Source organism: Mycteria americana, chromosome 1 (genome assembly GCF_035582795.1).
Source record: "Mycteria americana isolate JAX WOST 10 ecotype Jacksonville Zoo and Gardens chromosome 1, USCA_MyAme_1.0, whole genome shotgun sequence".
NCBI lineage: Eukaryota > Metazoa > Chordata > Aves > Ciconiiformes > Ciconiidae > Mycteria > Mycteria americana.
In genome coordinates, this window is record NC_134365.1 from 215,265,746 (window position 1) to 215,284,057 (window position 18,312).

The 18,312-nt window shown below is 37.0% G+C and overlaps 1 protein-coding gene across 5 annotated transcripts in view; it reads right to left on the reverse strand.

The window, feature by feature from the left end:
• The window catches only part of LOC142404403 (disks large homolog 2), an 800,410-nt gene that overhangs the window by 404,318 nt on the left and 377,780 nt on the right, over positions 1 to 18,312 (reverse strand). For all 5 annotated transcript variants that reach the window (XM_075491172.1, XM_075491171.1, XM_075491174.1 and 2 more), the window contains one exon: positions 16,329 to 16,382. In XM_075491172.1, the coding sequence (XP_075347287.1) occupies positions 16,329 to 16,382 (54 nt within the window). The remainder of the gene's footprint in view (positions 1 to 16,328; positions 16,383 to 18,312) is intronic.

Genomic DNA, 18,312 nt, shown 5'->3' on the forward strand with positions numbered 1-18,312 from the left:
TTTATCAGGAATAGGTCTTACAGTGTACGTGCAACTGATTTGTGGATCCTTCCACAGATGCCTACAGAGCACTTGACCACCAGTCATTTTACATCCCTTAGGGGATGTCACCCTCAACACACAATTAGCAGAGCTCCAAGAAGCCAAATCCAGCTCTTGGTCAACACCTGTAAAGATCTGCAGCACAGTCATGATCAACTTGTACCCTGCTCAAAGGGTGCTTTTTTTGCTCATTCTTTTTTTCTTACGTGTCTCCTATATCCTTCTCCAGGTCTTAATTTTTAGTCAGCCTTCTTCTTCACTGTTTGTGTAGAATACTCATCCTTTTCTCTCTTTCTTCCTCCCTCACTGTCACCCTTGGTTTTCTTGTTTTCATTCTCTTGCAGACAATACTCATTTAGCAAGTAACCATTATCACTCTTCTTTGGTTGATTCCTAAATCCCTAATTTTATTTTACCCTACCTCATTTCCCAAATCTTGTTCAGAACAAAATCATGGTTTTTGTATCTCTTGTGTATCACCATCCCCTAGCACTCATCACAACTTCTCATGTCTCCACCTCAGCCTCCACTGTTTCCTCTGATTTTCATTCTTTTCATGTTTTTTACTTGTTTCGTCCTTCACACTACGTCCAAATCTGTTCTTTTTCTCTCACATACAGATGCACGCACATACATACCAAATTAAACATACTTTATCTAATCCCACTTCATCCAAAGGATTATTCATGATTAGCCTTCCATTTTCTCATCTTTTCCAACTAAACTTTTAACATAATCTTCTCCCACAACTCCTGTTAAGTCACTCGTACACTCCATGTACCTTGATTCCTTCCATTAATATGCTTCACCCGCTTAACCATAGTTTCAAAATCTCATCCAAATAAGGGATTCTTTTCTGGTTTTCCCTACTTGCTGCTCTCACTCCTCACAATCGAAGGATTCAGCAACAATCTAGATTTTTTTTTAGCTGTTTTTTCTCCACAGATCTGACACTTTCTACAGTCCGAAAAACATATATCTTGATACCTTCCTCCTAGATATTCTTGTTATTTTATTTAGCTTACACAGTATGTGACGATAACACTCTGTCCTTTACAATATGAGCCACCAAATTTTCCTTCATCTTCTCTTTGTTTTGTCCATATTCTGAGGTTGGCCATATACATACCCCACAGAAGAAAAGTGCCTATATGCTTGTAAGTGTAAGCACTTGATTTGCCTAACACAGACCCATCGCAGAACTCCCAGTTTCATAAGCATAACCCATGGAGCAGATCAAAGCGGAGATCATGATTTCAAATGGGATTCACAGTAAATGGAAATGAAATTACATCCATGTGTGAATTCTGTTTAGGCTAGCACTTCCAAGTTGTACAAAATTAGTATTAACAAAAAAGAATAATGCAAATTTCAGGTTTTGTACTTACAATCTTCTCTCTTACACTAAGAGAAATTCATATGCCATCATATTAGCTATCTAACAGGTAGAAACCTAAGTTAAGCAGTTGTCTAGGCTTTTTTTTACAGGCACTGGAGAGACAAATTGAGAGGGGGTGATTTATGTAATGTGCCTTAGTCTTCAGATAGAATTGCCATTTGAGGAACCTGTGTCTGCCCACTGACTATATAGAGACACTTTAGAATTTTAGGATTTGCATCCTAAAAAAATAATTTCATAAAATTCCTTCTATTTCTGTATCTTAAATTTATATCAGTGCAGGAATTCGAAACAGCGCATTCCAGAGAACTGGATACAGTCATGTCTTTCCACAAAATTACATTCTTTCTTGTGCAATTCAGGTAATTTACTATACGGCTTCAGAAGTTCGCAGTCACTCTGCCTTTCATTTTCTTCTGTGCTTCTGCCATTGCTGACACCCTAACATATGAGTTATCATAAACTCTCAGTTTGTCAGGTTGCTATATCTCTGGTCCGTTTCAGCTTTAGAAGAAAATCCATCAAACTTTTCAACAGTCTGAACAGTTCATACATTTCTAGAAATGATTTTCCTGTGTAATATTTCATTCTATGAACAAGATACATAAAAATGGAAAATTGTTGTTGCTTGATTGACCTTATTTAATCAACAAAGATTATGAAGTACTTGTAACTCAGGACTGACAAGGTTATTTTAATAATGTTTAATACTGCAATTTGCATAATTTTATTTAAAAGGTTGGTTGTAGTTAGAGTGTTTAAAAGGCAGAAATTAATACATAAACTGTGGATTAAGTTTGATTCATTTAAACACTTAAGATAAAATTTTCTCTTGGTTTTAGGGAGAAATCAATAGCATACTAACTGGCAAAATATTAGGCAAGGAAACAACAGCAATAATTTACTGCATTCTTTGATATCCATGACATGTTTATGTAGCAATCATATAATGAAATATATATAATATACATAATGGACATGCCCTTTTCCTCAATAAATAAATATACAACCAACATAATCTAATCTCTTGCAATTTGTTAAATGACAACCTACTCTGACTCATAGTTTTTGCCTAAAATTGTCTCCCATTACCTTTGCTTATCTTTGAGAGTTAATACTCCCTTCCCTGCTCTCTCACCCCACTGCCTATGAACAAACGACAATCAATGAATTCTCTTGGGTCTTTTCTTCTCGTGTGTTAACTCTAGCACAAGTACAGAAGGTTAAACTGTACTCTCAGTAACACGGGTGCAATCCCATTGGTGTCACTGAGCTTGTACTAGTATAACTGATGTTGCATTTATTCATCTGTGGATGTGCTTAAACCTGCAGGAGGGAGCAGACCTGAAAAGGTAAAGAAATTACTTGCACAAATAATAAAAACGAGTAATAAGGAATATTCACAAAAATAAAGTATATGCACATTTATAAAGAAACATTCATGTATTCCACAAGACAAGCTTTTTACGCATGAATCACTTGCTTTACAAGTATTTTTATAGCAGCAGAAAGGTTCACTATTTCTCTTAAAATCTTGGAAGACTCTTTAGTGTATGTATGGGCAAGGAGCCACAGTCCTCTGCACTCTACAACTAAAAGCATAGCAGAACAGCTCCCTCATGCCCAATTAATTTTGCTGCAGGAAAAAAAAAAGGCAATCTGAATGGCTAAGACAAAATCAAAGTGGTTTTCTGCTCCTCCTCACAGGCTCAGGGAAAGAAAATTGATGTAACTGTTGTTCACAGGGATTAGCAGTGCACACCCTAAGAAGCAACTAATACAGCACGACTGATCATCACCAGTCACAATCTAAGCCTCGCCAAAATTCAGCAAATTGTTCCAAACGCTTCTCAGCTTTCTTGGTAGGAAAAACTGTTTTGCATCAGTTTGAGAGAAATTTCAGTTTTTCGTAAAAATTTCTTCAACTTAAATCTAAGGATAGAGGGAAAAATCACTTTCATCCACCTTCAGTTTCATTTCCAATACAAAGATGAAATCTTGAAAGGTGAACCTGAATGTTACTTTTGAAATAATTTCTATGCATTGCTTCAGTATTCTAAAAAAAGAAGATTATGCTTTTAAGGTTATCTATTAACTACTGCATACAACAGCAGAGATGCTTTACTGAAGCTCTAAGGAAAAAGCCAAAAGAAAGCTTGAGAAAAATGCTGACACATAATGCTCTTTAAAACAAGCACAAAAAGCTTGCACCGCACAATAAGCTCCCTCAGATTAAGAAAGCAGTGTTGGAAAATACCTATGGCAGAAAAAATATTGTAAGAATATTTTTGATCCACTAAAATGCACAGCTGCAACACAGAAATACTTTGAAAATGTTTAATGTTATGCAATACCACTTTAAAATGTCAAGTATTGCATCATCTCTTTTCAGAAGTAGAGCATAATTTACCAATTATATGAATTATCTTTAGAATGTTCTTCATAGGTTTCCTGACATAATGAAACATATGATTTCCACATCAAACCTGTAAACTATATGGCAACAGAGATTTGGAAAATATTCTGGTTCTTATCTCACCAATATTTAATAAAGTTAGTGGTCAGTGATCATCACAGGTAGATTTGTGTATAATATAACTCCTGGACATCAAATTCTCTAATATCCACAAGGCCACTAACAGGCATTCCTGAGCTTTACTACTATATACATGCTCTAACACGTCTGCTCCACGGATGTGTTATTTTTCAGGACTACATTTTTTTCCTGCCTCATCCCATACTTGGAATATTTTGTGCTAGGATATGTGATAAAAGCTCATCTGCACCCCCAGAAGGCAACACAAAGAGTCAGCGGCAGGTGAGGGAGCCCAAATAACACCCTGCCTGGCTGGTCCCAGGCTCACCACAGGAGCCATCAGCACATCAAAGCTGTGCATGCACACAGGGGCGCAGAGGCACAAGGGCGGGTGGTGGAACCCCTATAACCCTGTCAGAGAGCCGTCCCCTCCCAGGGAAGCCTCAGCCCCATGGGCTAAGGGTGACACCCAGTACCATGGGTCAACTGGAGAGCACCTTACAGACTGGGGAGGGTATCACTGCCTGTGGGGGTGGGACACACTGTGGGGTGCAGGGAACGAGCATCTTGGAATTGTAACAAGACTTATGAGATTTTTAGGGGAGGAATCATCAAAAGGAGGATAAAGGTGGTTTGGAGAGGAAGAAGTATGGGAAAACAGAGGGGTAAGGGGATAACAGGGGCCAGTCACGTGTAAACAAGGCTGGTCAGTGCACTTCCCTGTCCATGCCCTGTTCCTGCTGAGCATCGTCTGTCATGTCTTCTATTAAACTCCATTTCTACCTGTTTTCTTGGGTGAGGGGTGCTCTCTTCTCTGTGTGTGTGTGTATGGGTATGGAGGTCTGTGGTACCAGCAGCTGGAACGCATGAGGGTATGTATGGCAGTGGGTGATTGCCAGCAAACGTCAAGCTGGGCTAGCTGGTGAGTAGGTGAAGCTGTCAGAAGCCAGGGGTGTGTGTGTAACTGGGAGTGAGACAACTGGAGGAGTTGGGTACTGGAGGGACAAGGGGTCCATGGCAACTGCCTAAGAGACTTTAGGATCCAGGGGTTGACTCAGACACCCATTTGTGGGTGTGTGTGTTACTGTGCAGGGGGAAGAGCAAGGATCCAGGGCCAGCTACTGGATGGACCATGTGTCTAAGCTCAGTTACTGGAGGGATCCACAGTGCATGTGTGTGTGTGTTGGTGCAAAGGGGTCTGTACCAGCAGCTGGAGAGGGGTTGCAGCCTCAAGGGCTTGTACACCCAGGTGCCAGCATCTGGGACAGCAAGGATCTGGGGCCGCCTCTACTGAGTTGACCGAGTGTCTAAATCCAGCTACTGGCAGGTTTCACACTGTACATATGTATATATACATACATATGGACACACACACACACACATGATGAGGCCATTGGTGGTGCTTTTGTTTGTGTGAGCGCTGATTGCGTCTGTGTTGTTCTATTCAGCCATGTATATATGTGTATACGTGTCCTGTTCGTGTGTGTGCTTACTGGCAATACACGCTCAGCCTTGCTACTGGTTGGTCATTGTGGCATGGAGTTGCAGCAGCCTTGCCTCTATCAGGCTACCAAATTCAGCAACCCCCTAACATCAGGTAATAATTCATGTACACATATTGCAAATATAGTAATTTTTGCTATCACAGACTACAACACAATGCAAGGCTAAACTGAGAAAAAAATTGCTTAACTTTGCAGGCTCGTGTCATTGCTATGTACCTCCTATTTTCATTAAAGCAGAAAGATTAAAACTGTGACAGGGAAAGCTATTCTCATAATCTTTTTGAGTCATTCTTCACTAAGAATTGGCAGGGAAAGAACAATGGCTAGAAAGAGACCTGGAAATAAGAAACTGCATATGACGGCAAACTACATACAATGTTAAAGCTTTAAATTTAGTAAAGCAGGGGAATGCCTACAAAATATAAATTAACTAGGTTTTAGGGACAGCCAAATATCAAAAAGACGTGGAATTCAAGAATTGGGTAGAAAGTCAAGTATCATTTATTTTCCTCCAATAGGTCTGCATATAGAGATAAGGTTCATTAAGACATGTAATGGAAACGGGGGTGCCCAGTCCTGACTGAAGACCAACCTGTCTTATTGATGAGATCAGTCTCCTTAAGTCATGAGAAAGGCTCCTGGAAATTGGTCCCTAGTTTGAAAGAAAGATGGACATCTTTCAACAATGTCAAGATATATGAAAAAATGTTCCATAAACCAGAATATATTTGTGTCCTTCTACATGAAAATCAAATGCCTGGAGAACGAAAGAGGAACATTTCTCTGACTTATTTTACAAACAAACTTCAAAGTAATACACAATGCCTCTAAAAAGAAATGAAACAGTATTGAAAGCACCAGCTGCAAATTGTGTTTGTCCTCCTCTGGGGGAATAACAAGAGGTCGTATGGACAGTTGGAGACTTACAATGTATAGGGTAAGAAAGAGCACTATTAAGATAACCGCAACCTGCTTCTACTAAAGAGAAAGATGATGGTGAAATCAGAGTGATTAATCAACCCTGTACACTGCACATTATTTGAAAAATTGTTATAGCTCAATAGTTTCAAGATAAACCCAGTGTGCTATGCTCACTTTTCCATCACCTTTGCAAAGTCTAAGTCCTGAATTTGGCCATTATACAAGAATAATTTTGCTATGACCACACTACTGCCCAATTAAGCTGTGTAAAGAATGAAACAATCACACTTGCTAAAATCCAATAAAGTGATTTTCTGCCTAGCTAACACAAAACATCACATATTCAGCACAAATAATTTATGACTAAAAAGAATGCAAAGTTTTAAACTATTGCCATCTTCATGCAGAACAAATTACATGCACAAATCACTTGACAGCTGATTGAATATGTTAATGTAAGACACAAAAAAATTTCACTTCAGTTGTCATTTCTTTTTATTAATAATCTCCACAAAGTGAAAATTTATCTCATGTAGGCATCTTTACTTTCTATTACCCTCAAACTAAATCAATCTTCTATAGAAAATTATGAGAGTTGGGATTTTTAAGATCAGGAAAACAGATATTATCTGTGGTATATTTGGGTTTGCTACTATATGCAGAAAGCTAGGTCATCTAAACACTGATTAAAAATATAATTTACCATTGAGGCTGATTCACCAGATCACTGCATTAAAAGTGGCATGGGTTTTTATTATGTAAAATGTGGATTAGAAATGAGTCACATTCCAACACAGTCAACACTCACAACTTGCAATAGTAGGGACTTTGCTTGAGAACATTTCCTGAAACTGTACTGAAGATGAGTTGACTTTACAGCACGGATCAGCTAATCCCTGGCTAAAAATGGAGGAAAATGAGGGAGAATTTAAATGGTTAATTTTGCATTTTTATTAAAGCAAAATGGCGTTCATTCAGATTTATTTATATTGCTGTAGGAAAAGAGTAAGAACACAGTGCAGCTATTCGAAAATTTTTAAAATGTTAACATAAATAATGTGAAAACCCTCTCCTATAGAACCTGCAGTGGATAATGTTAAGAGCAATACATAAAAGATTATAAAGGAAGGAAATCTTTTCTATCCTATGTTATTACTAATGTTGCATTATGTACTGCCAGGATAACAACAACGTTGCCTTGGCTAAACTTTAAGAGGAGGTTTGCAAAGCAAAACATCAATCAATCCTAGACATAAAAAATAAATATCCTTAAAATTACAATGAAGGGTTCTCATAAAATAAATTTCAGATATATCTCATTTTAAAGGACTGAAGTGTCATAGAAATTAAACCTTTCCATTTCCAATAAGACATGAAACCAATATTTTTCTTTTTCACTTTTCATCAAAATTAGTTTTCTCTTCAATACTGAGCAATTACTTTCTCTTTACTTCTAGGTTGTCCAGGGTCAAAGGAATATGTCTGTCTCTGACAACAGCATTCTAAATTTTGCCTAATGAATGTCTGAAGTCCTCCAAAATGAAGTCTTATGAAGAGGAAAGCTCTTTCTTCCTTTTGTATAATTAAAACTATTAAGATAATGGCATCTGTGCTAACTCTTCTTTCACTTTTGAAAACAGCTTTCAGTTAAGTTCTACACCTTTCTGATACAGTGAAATCTACCTACATGAGCCATTGTCTCAAATCACAAAGAAATTGTCTCTAGATAAGCAATTATTCACTTGTACTCTTTATTTCCCAATTCAGTTCAGAACTGTGACTTCATGACAAAGTAATTCAGAATAAAGCTATTGCCATGGAAAAATAGTCTTGTGTACTTGAAAAGCTTTATTAACTTCTTAAATATATATCCCAATTAAGCCTTTTATGCAAAAGAATAAAAACTGAAATGAACAGAAACATTTATGGAAGACAATGGGTTTGATGGCTTAAGACCATAGGTTGTACTATAAAAGCATATTTTCAAGAGGTTATGTTAACCACTGGATCCTTGCAAACCCACAGATCCTACTGATTTTAGCTGACTGCTACAAAATCCAGTAATGTTAACTGTGGGTCTGTAGTGTAATATATCAAAAATGACACAAAAGCAAAAGCTAATTCAAGGTCTGGGAGAGCAAGACAAAAACAAATTCAAACTACATTTAAGTTAGGTCACTTTGGGCCACGCAATTCCAGGCTGACTCAAATCTCCAAGTGCTTCAAACAACTCTAACAGACATGATCTGCATTCTGCAGCACATACCAACCTCATGGACAAATTATCTTGGACAAATTAAAAATGAAGCATAGCTGGGCATAGAGAAGGGGTATGTACATACATCCCCACACCCACAAAAGTATATATGAACTTTCTCAAAGTGATAAAAATAACTGATAGAACAGTGCCTTGCTGTCTTTCCCACAGTAGAGGCTACAAGGATAAGAAGAGCGGTCCAACAGGAACAGACGTTGCAAAAGCAAACCACGGTAACTCTTTCAGGGGGTTTATTTCTGTGTCACCCAAAGGACCAACTGCCTGAGAGTGGGCAGAGGGTATCCAGAAGCCTGTTGTCGAGTTTAGTTTTTTGTCAGAAAGTCTGCTTGTAACCTCCAGTGTGTGAACTAAAGACTGGTAAATGCAGGGAATTTGCATCTCAAGCACACCCACGATCTGGACCAAAATGCTAAAGTACATGCACTGTAAGTAGTCCAAATCCAAAAAGTCTGAGGCATTAGACATTTTCTATGCTGTGTCCACCTGAAGGAAAGGGACACAGACAAGTGTATGATGTGCTTTCTTTACAGTTCAATAAGCTCCTCTCTCCCAGTCTGCTAATGGCAATGTTTCAATCAAATGTCTTCAGAAAGAACTTCTTGATTGAATCTAAAGGCCAGGGTTATTCACAGGTAATTGAAAATGGAAAGTATTATAATTTTGCAGAATGAAAGTGTGAAGGAGTAGTTAGATATGTGACCAAGTGATGCTTTTACTTGATGGTTTGACAGGAAGTTGATATTTCTACCTACATCCAGACATAGTAAAGGTTTTCTTCTGATTTTTTATTTAATATATTATGTAGCACTCAAATATGCAAAGTAGTGCTCATTCCTGAGGAAAATAAAAGAAATCCCCGCAAATCTTGAAGTTATTTTACTTTACAGAGTTGCTTTTCCCACCTAGTTAAAAATTATGTCTTTGATGAGGCTTAAATATTCAAAATTGCATCCAGAATTTAAAAGTAAAAACAATGACATTTTTACTCCAAAATCACGTTGGCCCCTTTTGTAAGGACGTTCCTTTCTAAAACAGTATATTTTAAAAGAAAAGGTTTGAAATATATTGATTTTCAGGTAGAAAAACAATGGATATGAAATAGAGGCAAAATAAACTAGATTCATAAGATCCATTCTGTACTTTTGCTTTGGGTTTTGGACAGCAGCAACATATTTTTCTGCTATCCATCATACTAAAATCTATTTAAGTCATCAGATGGCAGGATGAGGATTTTTCTGGTTTTGCATGTTTAAGGGAAATTGTTTTATGGTAGTTCATTAGTCTTGAGTTATGTAGCACCTTTTTCACTAATGATCTCAAAATATTTTATAAACAGGATTTAAATCAATCTTGTCAATACTGCTATTATAAAAGAAAAATCTCTTATCCCACTGCAGAAATGATGACATGCAGAACACAGCCACATTTGCCAGGGAGACAACATTGCTGTGATACAATTCAAGGGCCAAAACAGAGAAGCCAAGCCAATGGAGCTTTTAGAAACTAGCACAGAGCTCTACCAGATTTAGCTTTTCCATTGTAATCCACGTTAACTGACAGACTGAAAGATGAGTATAAACAACAAATAAACAAAACTGGTGCTTAACAATCTGGAAAACATAAGAGTCATTTGAGATAATAAGATGTGCAATCTGACTTTCAAGACTATGATCAAACTAATTAAGAAAGAAGCAACAAATTTATTCTGTAGAGAAGTCAATGGGAAAACAGAGAGAGATATATACTTATATGTAAATATTCTTATATATTTTAATACTCATTTATAAAAAATACCAAATCCAAGAGCTCCCTACTTTTGTGAAAATTCAGATCCTATCCTTTTAGACAAGAATTCCTTTTTCCTCCTCTATTACCAGTCTTCAAAAATTTGCTCATCAGTCTTAGTTATATATGACATTTAATATTCATTATGTAATGCTACATGACTTATGTTTTATTGTAGAAATATATAAGGCCACCTCCCTCCTCCAATTTACTTATTTAGGTCTAGTCTGCACCTACATTCCTATTATCCAATAAAAGCCTTTAAAGTACCGACTGTCTCCCAGAAATTTGCAAATTTTTGCTATTCTTTTTACAGTCAGAATAGGAATAATTTCTTTTTCTTTGCAGCCTTTTTTTAAGCCTTTATGTACCTCCTTCTAATGTGCTAAATCCAGGTTGCACTGACTGACTGGGATGACAGAGAAGAAAGCTGAAAATTTTTCTGACTTCCCCATTTTAGCATCATCATGGCCCCCACACTTCCCTGCGCAGGAGCTGTCACAGAGCAACGGCCACACTCCAGAAAGGATCTGAGCTCCCGATGTCCCTAAGCAGGGATGCACCGAAACAGCCGCACAACCATCTGCATGGCCACGCTCGGGCATGTGTAAAGCAACCCAAAGACTTGATTACAGCTCACGAAAACATAACCTAAGTAGTCTGAAAATCACTTCTTTAGGAAACAACTTGAGTGTATCTGCACAGAACTCAGCACAGGCGGCACAATTAGCAAAGCAAACCAGTAATAAAATAACAATAACAGTAAATCGTAATAATAATAGTAATAATAATAACAACAACAACAATAGTAATTTGGAAGAGCAATGGGAGACTGAAGAAATATGAGGATTTCATTGGGACCAAAAGGAGAATAAAGTACATATTCCTTAGATCTTATCACTGTGACAAGGCAGGGGGAGGAAGGGCACAACCACAGACACCTGAGTGAACTTATATTAACAATTAGTTAATGTGAAAGGAAAATGAAGTTCCATCATAAAATAAATAGGAAGGTTCCCATCAATTTCTGAAAGTGACGCAGCAAAGCCAGCCTTATAGCTACTTTTAACTTAACTATACCGCATTTTGGAAACTAAAAAAGAAACAAATAAGGCTTATTCTGCGCAACAGAGAAACTGAGATGATTCATATGTTATTAAATTAATTCTTCTCATTATACAAAAAGATCTAAAATTTACAGCCAAAGAATAGAGAACAAACAAACTCCCACAAATGCTTAATTGTGCTTAAAATGCCACAGAATAATTCGTTTTGTACCATCGAAGCTTCCTATCAAATTTATTCCCACGTCCAAACCTTGGCAAGCCAAAGTTTTCAAGCCACTGAACCTAGAAACAAAGCTAATTAACTGTTTCTTCTGTTATTCACTGCAGGCCCAAATTATGAGGAATAACATACAGTATAATAGAATAAGGCCTTTTATCTCATTTAAGAAAAGTATACTGATGAAAAACAGTCCCTCACAGGATGTTTTTTTCTTCCAAGCTATTGAGTTGAAAGGTTTGAAGAATGTCAACAGTATCAAAAGGTTTAATTACCTGAATTTAAATCATTAGAATGTTAATGAGACAAATCACGCAGTTTACCAGTTGTATACCAACTGTAAAAAGGAAATTTCTCTCTGGTGGACCAGTGGAAACATTACATTTGAAAATGCTTTGTGAATGCTAATCATTGCTGTGAGGCTCCCTCCCTCTGAAAACACTCAGGAATTTTTGAAGGAAGATGGCAGAGAGGATGAGTAGAGCTGTGATTGAAATGGAAATGCGTTGAAGGTACATTGCTTAAAACAAAACAATGAGACAGGTTGCTCGCCCTGCTGAGCCAACAGCTAAACGAAATCATGAGAAGTCTCCATCTGGTATGTAACAACACTAAAAATAGCCTGACCTTATTTAGGGATCTATCAGACTATCAGTTGTGGCTAGGAATGTCAGAGAACAGTAAGACCATCTTGATTTACCAAAATTTCTAAATTTATGCTTATTCCAGTGTTTAAAATTTGAAAATAATTTCTACACTGCATAAAATGGATTACTTAACTTCGTTATAGTAAACACAATGAAAATTATAGTTATTTAAGAAAAATCAGATTTTAATAAAACAAAAAAATTATATATTTTTTTATTTTTTTTATTTTTTTAAAGCAGCATTTTTTTGCAAAACCATGAGTGGACAGCATTAACCAGTTGTCATGAAAACCATCTTAAAAAAGCCCAAAAGTCAGAAATCAAAAACTAATATGTCTAAAAAGTTTCATGAGATGTATCACTTGCATATATATCCACTTGCCTTTTAATTTTATTTAAGTTAACTTAGAAATGGTACTCGGATTTGTGGAATGCACATTCAAATGAAGGAATTGAAGAACAAACATCTAAGACTAGAGAAAAATAGGACATGAGAAAAAGAATGTGATCATAGGAAACATGGTCCAATTGGTAAGATCTAAAAATTTCTGCCTGTTCCTCCCATAGGAGGCTTCCTGGACTCCAAATGTGCTTTGAGGCTTGACAACAGGAGCTGAATAGCAGGGATCGAAGATGGATCTAGCCCCGAAGATCAGCACTTCTGGGTGTTTTAGACACGCTGCAGTTATGAGAGAGGATTGACTACCCTATGCCCACTTATGTCATGAGTGCTTTCAGCTTTGGACAGAAAATATCATAACTGAACTTGACTTCTCTGATCCGTAAGAGAATTTGTCCCTATAGTGTTAGATGGTTTCTCAGAGTAACTAAAGAAGAATGATACCTTTCAGAAGCTTTAATTACCAGCTAGCTAACTCTAAGGATACTTAAACATTCACCAGAGATATCCCTAGGCATTAACAGTCTTCCTCCAGGCATGTCTGGAAGTCCTGACAGAGCTGAAAAAGCAGGTGCTTGGCTCATGTTCAAGTTTCAAAATAATAATTAAGCCTAGCTTTCTGTTATCTCTCTGAACTGACCTGTCTGAAAAAAATATTTTAGGGCATATCTGCTAAATTCTATTTCCTGTAAGATAAATGATATGATGTTGGCTGCATTATCATACACTTAGTTCATCCAGTTTTGGAAGATTTTCCTCTGCCTTTCCCAATATTGGAGAGACAAAGCCCCACTAACACCCCACAGTGTTATAGGCTGTGTTATAAGCCCCACATGGTATTATAGGTCTGGCTGGGATGGAGTTAATTTTCTTCATAGTAGCCCATATGATGCTATGTTTTGATTTATGGCTGAAACAATATTGATAACACACCAGTGTTTTGGCTGTTGCTGAACAGAGCTTGCAGAACACCAAGGCTTTCTCTCTTTCCCATTTTGCCCTTCCTCCCCCAATAGCAAGTTGGCTGGAAGTGGGTAAAGGGTTGGGAGGAGACCCAGCCAGGACAGCCGACCCCAACTGACCAAAGGGATATTCCATACCATATGATGTCGTGCTCAGCAATAAAAAGCTCAGGAAAAGGAGGAAGGGGGAACATTCATGGTTATGGGATTTGTTTTCCCAAGTCACTGCTACACGTGATGAAGCTTTGCTTTCCAGGAAATGGCTAAACATCTGCCTGCCGATGGGAAGTAGTAAATGAATTCCTTATTTTGCTTTGCCTGCATGTGCAACTTTTGCTTTCCATATTAAACTGTCATTATCTCAATATACAACTCTTCTTGCCTTCCTTCTATTTTCTCCCTGCCCCATAGGAGAGGGGAGTGAGAAGAGCGTTTGGCTATTGGCCAGAGTCAGCCACCACATGCTGTTCGTAAACCTGCTTTTGAAAGGTTCACTGAGCCAGGAGGAGACGCACACACAAGCAAACATATATCTGGCCCAGTGACTACAGCACCTTTCTAGCAGAGGAAATACCATAAAATGAAACCAATCCAAACTAAACTGAACTAGTCCTGGGAGCAGGAAGGAAAACACAGTTCTCCAGACGATTCTCCCAAATATTAGGTTGGAGGAAGAGGTTATTTGTCCATAGGTTTGTCTGTGTCTCTCATTTTGGAGAATGTTCAAGCATACAAATCCTAATCAGAAAGAAATGCCTATTTGTAAAGCAAAGACCCCTTGTCCTATGGGGCACTATGTTGGCCTGGGCTCAGCAGATATGCTTCACCTTGACATTTCTTATTGGCTAGTCTAAATAAGTCCCTCTTTGGTAGCTCTGCTGTGTCCCATATCTAAGGGACATAACTCTTCCCATGCACAGGGTAAGAGCAAGGTGACTAATTCAGAATTGTCTATTTTTACAACAAGCACCTTCTGTTTATTTATCTAGTTCACATTATGTGTTGGAGACTGAAACAGCCCACAGGCACTTTTCGGTCTACTGTCAATATTTCTCTTGAATGCGTTTGGTCATTTGGCCTTTTTTTTTTTTTAAGAGAAAGGAACACTACTATAAAAGTGGTATAAAAGTGTGTAAGTATTGATAGACTGTGTTATGGGAATAAATCACATTGATTGAAACTCTTGTCACTAGTGTAATTGCATCTGTATTTAGGAATTCTAACACCGTAGCTGCAGAGTATCCTGGGCACAGGTCCAGTGCTGGAAATGAGAACTGGGGCTCACAATGTCCCTTTTGGTAGACCTAGAGAACACTAAGTGTAAAATGTCTCATTAAAACAGAAGAAAGGCCAGACTTATTGAAAGTGAGAACAGAGCAGATGGTTCTGATGATAGGAAGGAAAACTGAGACTTAGAAATTATAGGAAGCCTTTTAAGAAAGCTGAATGCAAATGAACAGAGAAATTTTATATAATTTTTCCACCCTTCTCAATGGTTGAAATTCCCAACAAGGGACTTAATAGTCTTCTGCTTTACAGCAGTGTCATTCTTCTAAATTGCTCTTGGCTGTGATCTTCACATGTATTCTGCACAATAATTTCTAAGTTTTATGAATTGTCAGAAACAAACAAGCTGGCCAGGACAACCCCTATTAAACTTCCTCATCAATAGTCTTCTAAAAGACAGAACCCAGCAATATGATTAGTGTAGGTGGATAAATAATTAGACTTATGCATTGGTATCATAAGAAACAGATGTGGACAAAACACGACAGATGAGAGACGTTAATTAGGAGCTTTAAAAAGATAACTAAGAGTATGCAAGGAGAAAGACTAGATACTTGCTGGCTAGCTTCATACTACTTGCTTTTCTTGCCTCCAATCATTTAAAGCCTGTTACTCTTGTAATTATGTATTCACATTATCTTTCTCTGTGTCCTTTATCTTCAACTATAGTTGCTTTTACAGTCTAAAATGACAGTGATATCGAATGCTTGTAGAAAAGCAGATCTTTTAAACTCTAATAAAAACATAAATTTATTTTAGGGTAAAATTGTTTTTTCTAGAAGTCATAAAAATGAAGAGACATTAATAAGAAAACATGAAGTCATCTAGTTTGTGCTGTTATTTATCATGAAGGGCTTTCATCTACAAAAGGAATATAGACAAATGAAAAGCTGTTTGCACCATTTTAATATTATAGTGTGTATCTAGATATCTGTGTAATAAGCTAGGAGGGTGCATGCTGCTCTAAAAGGAAATATTTGTACTTTATGTTACTGGTAAGGAGGAAAGGCTTAATGAAATCACATTTTTTTTCAAAGAAAGGCTAGTTTTAGTAAGTTACAGTTTATGTACTGAAGTAAAAATTATGTGTATATAATATGCTATAATTCAGCTAAGTGCAACTATCATTCCTGATTTCTTCTCCTAGAAAAGAATTAACCATGTAACTGTAAAAGACATGATTAATTGTAAGTTTTGTTTATAACTTCTATGCAATACTGAATAGAATTTCTGTCAGAAAATAAACAAATCCTATATATTATTTAAAAAAATTAATACTTACATAAGGGATTGTGTCCAAGGTGTCTGTGTTGACAATTATAGGGGCAGGGCTTGCCTGAAAGGGGAAAAAAAAGAGAAAAGAAATTAAAAAATATGAAATTCATTAATATTGAAATGCCCATAATGATACACTAAATTAAAAGTCTAAAAGTCTGTCTTCCCATTGAATTCACATCGTACAACAGTACATAACTTTGGGTACTGTCCAATCAATTAAGGATGAGGGAAATAGATTCTCAGACTCCAAATCAGAGCTCACTGTGGTCTTTCTTTTCAATTTCATTAGGTTTTGGATCACGTCCTGCATATATAATAACCAGTCATTCATTTTTTAGTAGAACTATAAGAAATATGATATATTCAACTTACAATTAGGGGACCTTGGGGGTGAGGCTTCAGCTTCCCTTACCTTACAAGTCCACTTTTTGTTTTTGAGCAAAACCAAGATGATCAACTGCTCTTTACAGATGACAAACCTCAACATTTTATGTTTACACTACTTATCGGTATGCACATATGTATGTATATGCACATATGTTATGATATTTATGTCAAAACTATAAATTCTGCATGGGTCATATGTACTCAGCTGATGTTCAGTTTGAAATATAGGCTCAATTTAAAAAGATTTGTGAATCTGTAAAGCTGCCCAACCTGATCTTTAACTTACTGATGAAACCCATATCCAGGCTAGTTTCCAGCCACCTGAAATGCCCTAACCACTTCCTCTTCCCACACTGAGGTTCAGCGGTGGTGACCCAAGGCCGAGCTCTGATTTGACCCAGCAGCATAATCTTGGCTCAGACTCTGGAGAAAACTACAGAGCTGTGAGAAAGTGTAGAGCAGAGCCATGCACCATAAGTAAAATGTCGGACAGAGGCCGGACTGCTGAGATGGGATTGTTAATAGCTCAAGGACTCAGGAGGAGAAGGATAAACATGTAGTCAGTGTAGTACAAAAAATGATGGAGGGCACCCCTTCTCTGCCTGACTGATGCCAGCTTGGTCAGCAGAGATTCTTCAGGCATTGTATTGGGCTGATGAACATATTAATGCTTAGCATAGTAACTCATTAGTTCTATTTGTCTACATCGTATATTAGCCGATGAACAACTGTCTGTACTTTATACTTGTATAGACTGCAGGGTCTCTTTGTGCATGGCAGGCATGATTACAGCACTACAGAAAACAGTGATCACATTGCCATCGTCAAATATTCCCTGCAGGATTTCAAAACCTAAGTAACGTAACCCAAATTAAGAATGTAACATTAGTACAGCAATTTAAATACTTTGAGAATATCACAGTTTCTTTCTAATTGTCGTGTAGTTATTGTAAGATAATTCTGTGTTCAGAGATACAACAACTGCTGATGATTAATGCCATTATTTCCATACAACTGTGTAACCTGTGAATAAAAACCAAAAATGAAATGCATGCAACTTGGTGCACATACATTTCATGGCATGTATCAGTTATCATAGTAAGGTACAGTTTAATATTAAAATGATTAGTATCTGAAAAGATATTATACACCCATACCCATTTATTCCCATTGTGCCCTATACCACTGGACACTTTGGAGTGATAAATAAAAGCTGAAGGCCATTTGATTACAATATTTTTAGCTTTAGGAATATGGAAAGATTTATAACTGTATTATCACTGAAGAGTAAACAAAGGATTTCCTTTTTAGAATCATGGTTTTTACTTACATGAATACATAGCTCAGTACACTTAAAGACTGCTACCTTTGCTACAGGAAGAAAAAGACTTTTTTTCCAGTATTGTGTTGTCTCTACCAAATTTTGCCTTTCGTTGATTTTATCTTCTTTTTATTTTTACATATGGTGAGGTCTAGTACCAAATATAAACAGAGTTTGAAAGAATGAAAGCATCTTTCCACTGCTTTAAGAACCAATAGCTATTAAAATAACAAATATCTTTCAGAACTCATTTTCCAAAGCCTTCTCATACTATCACTAA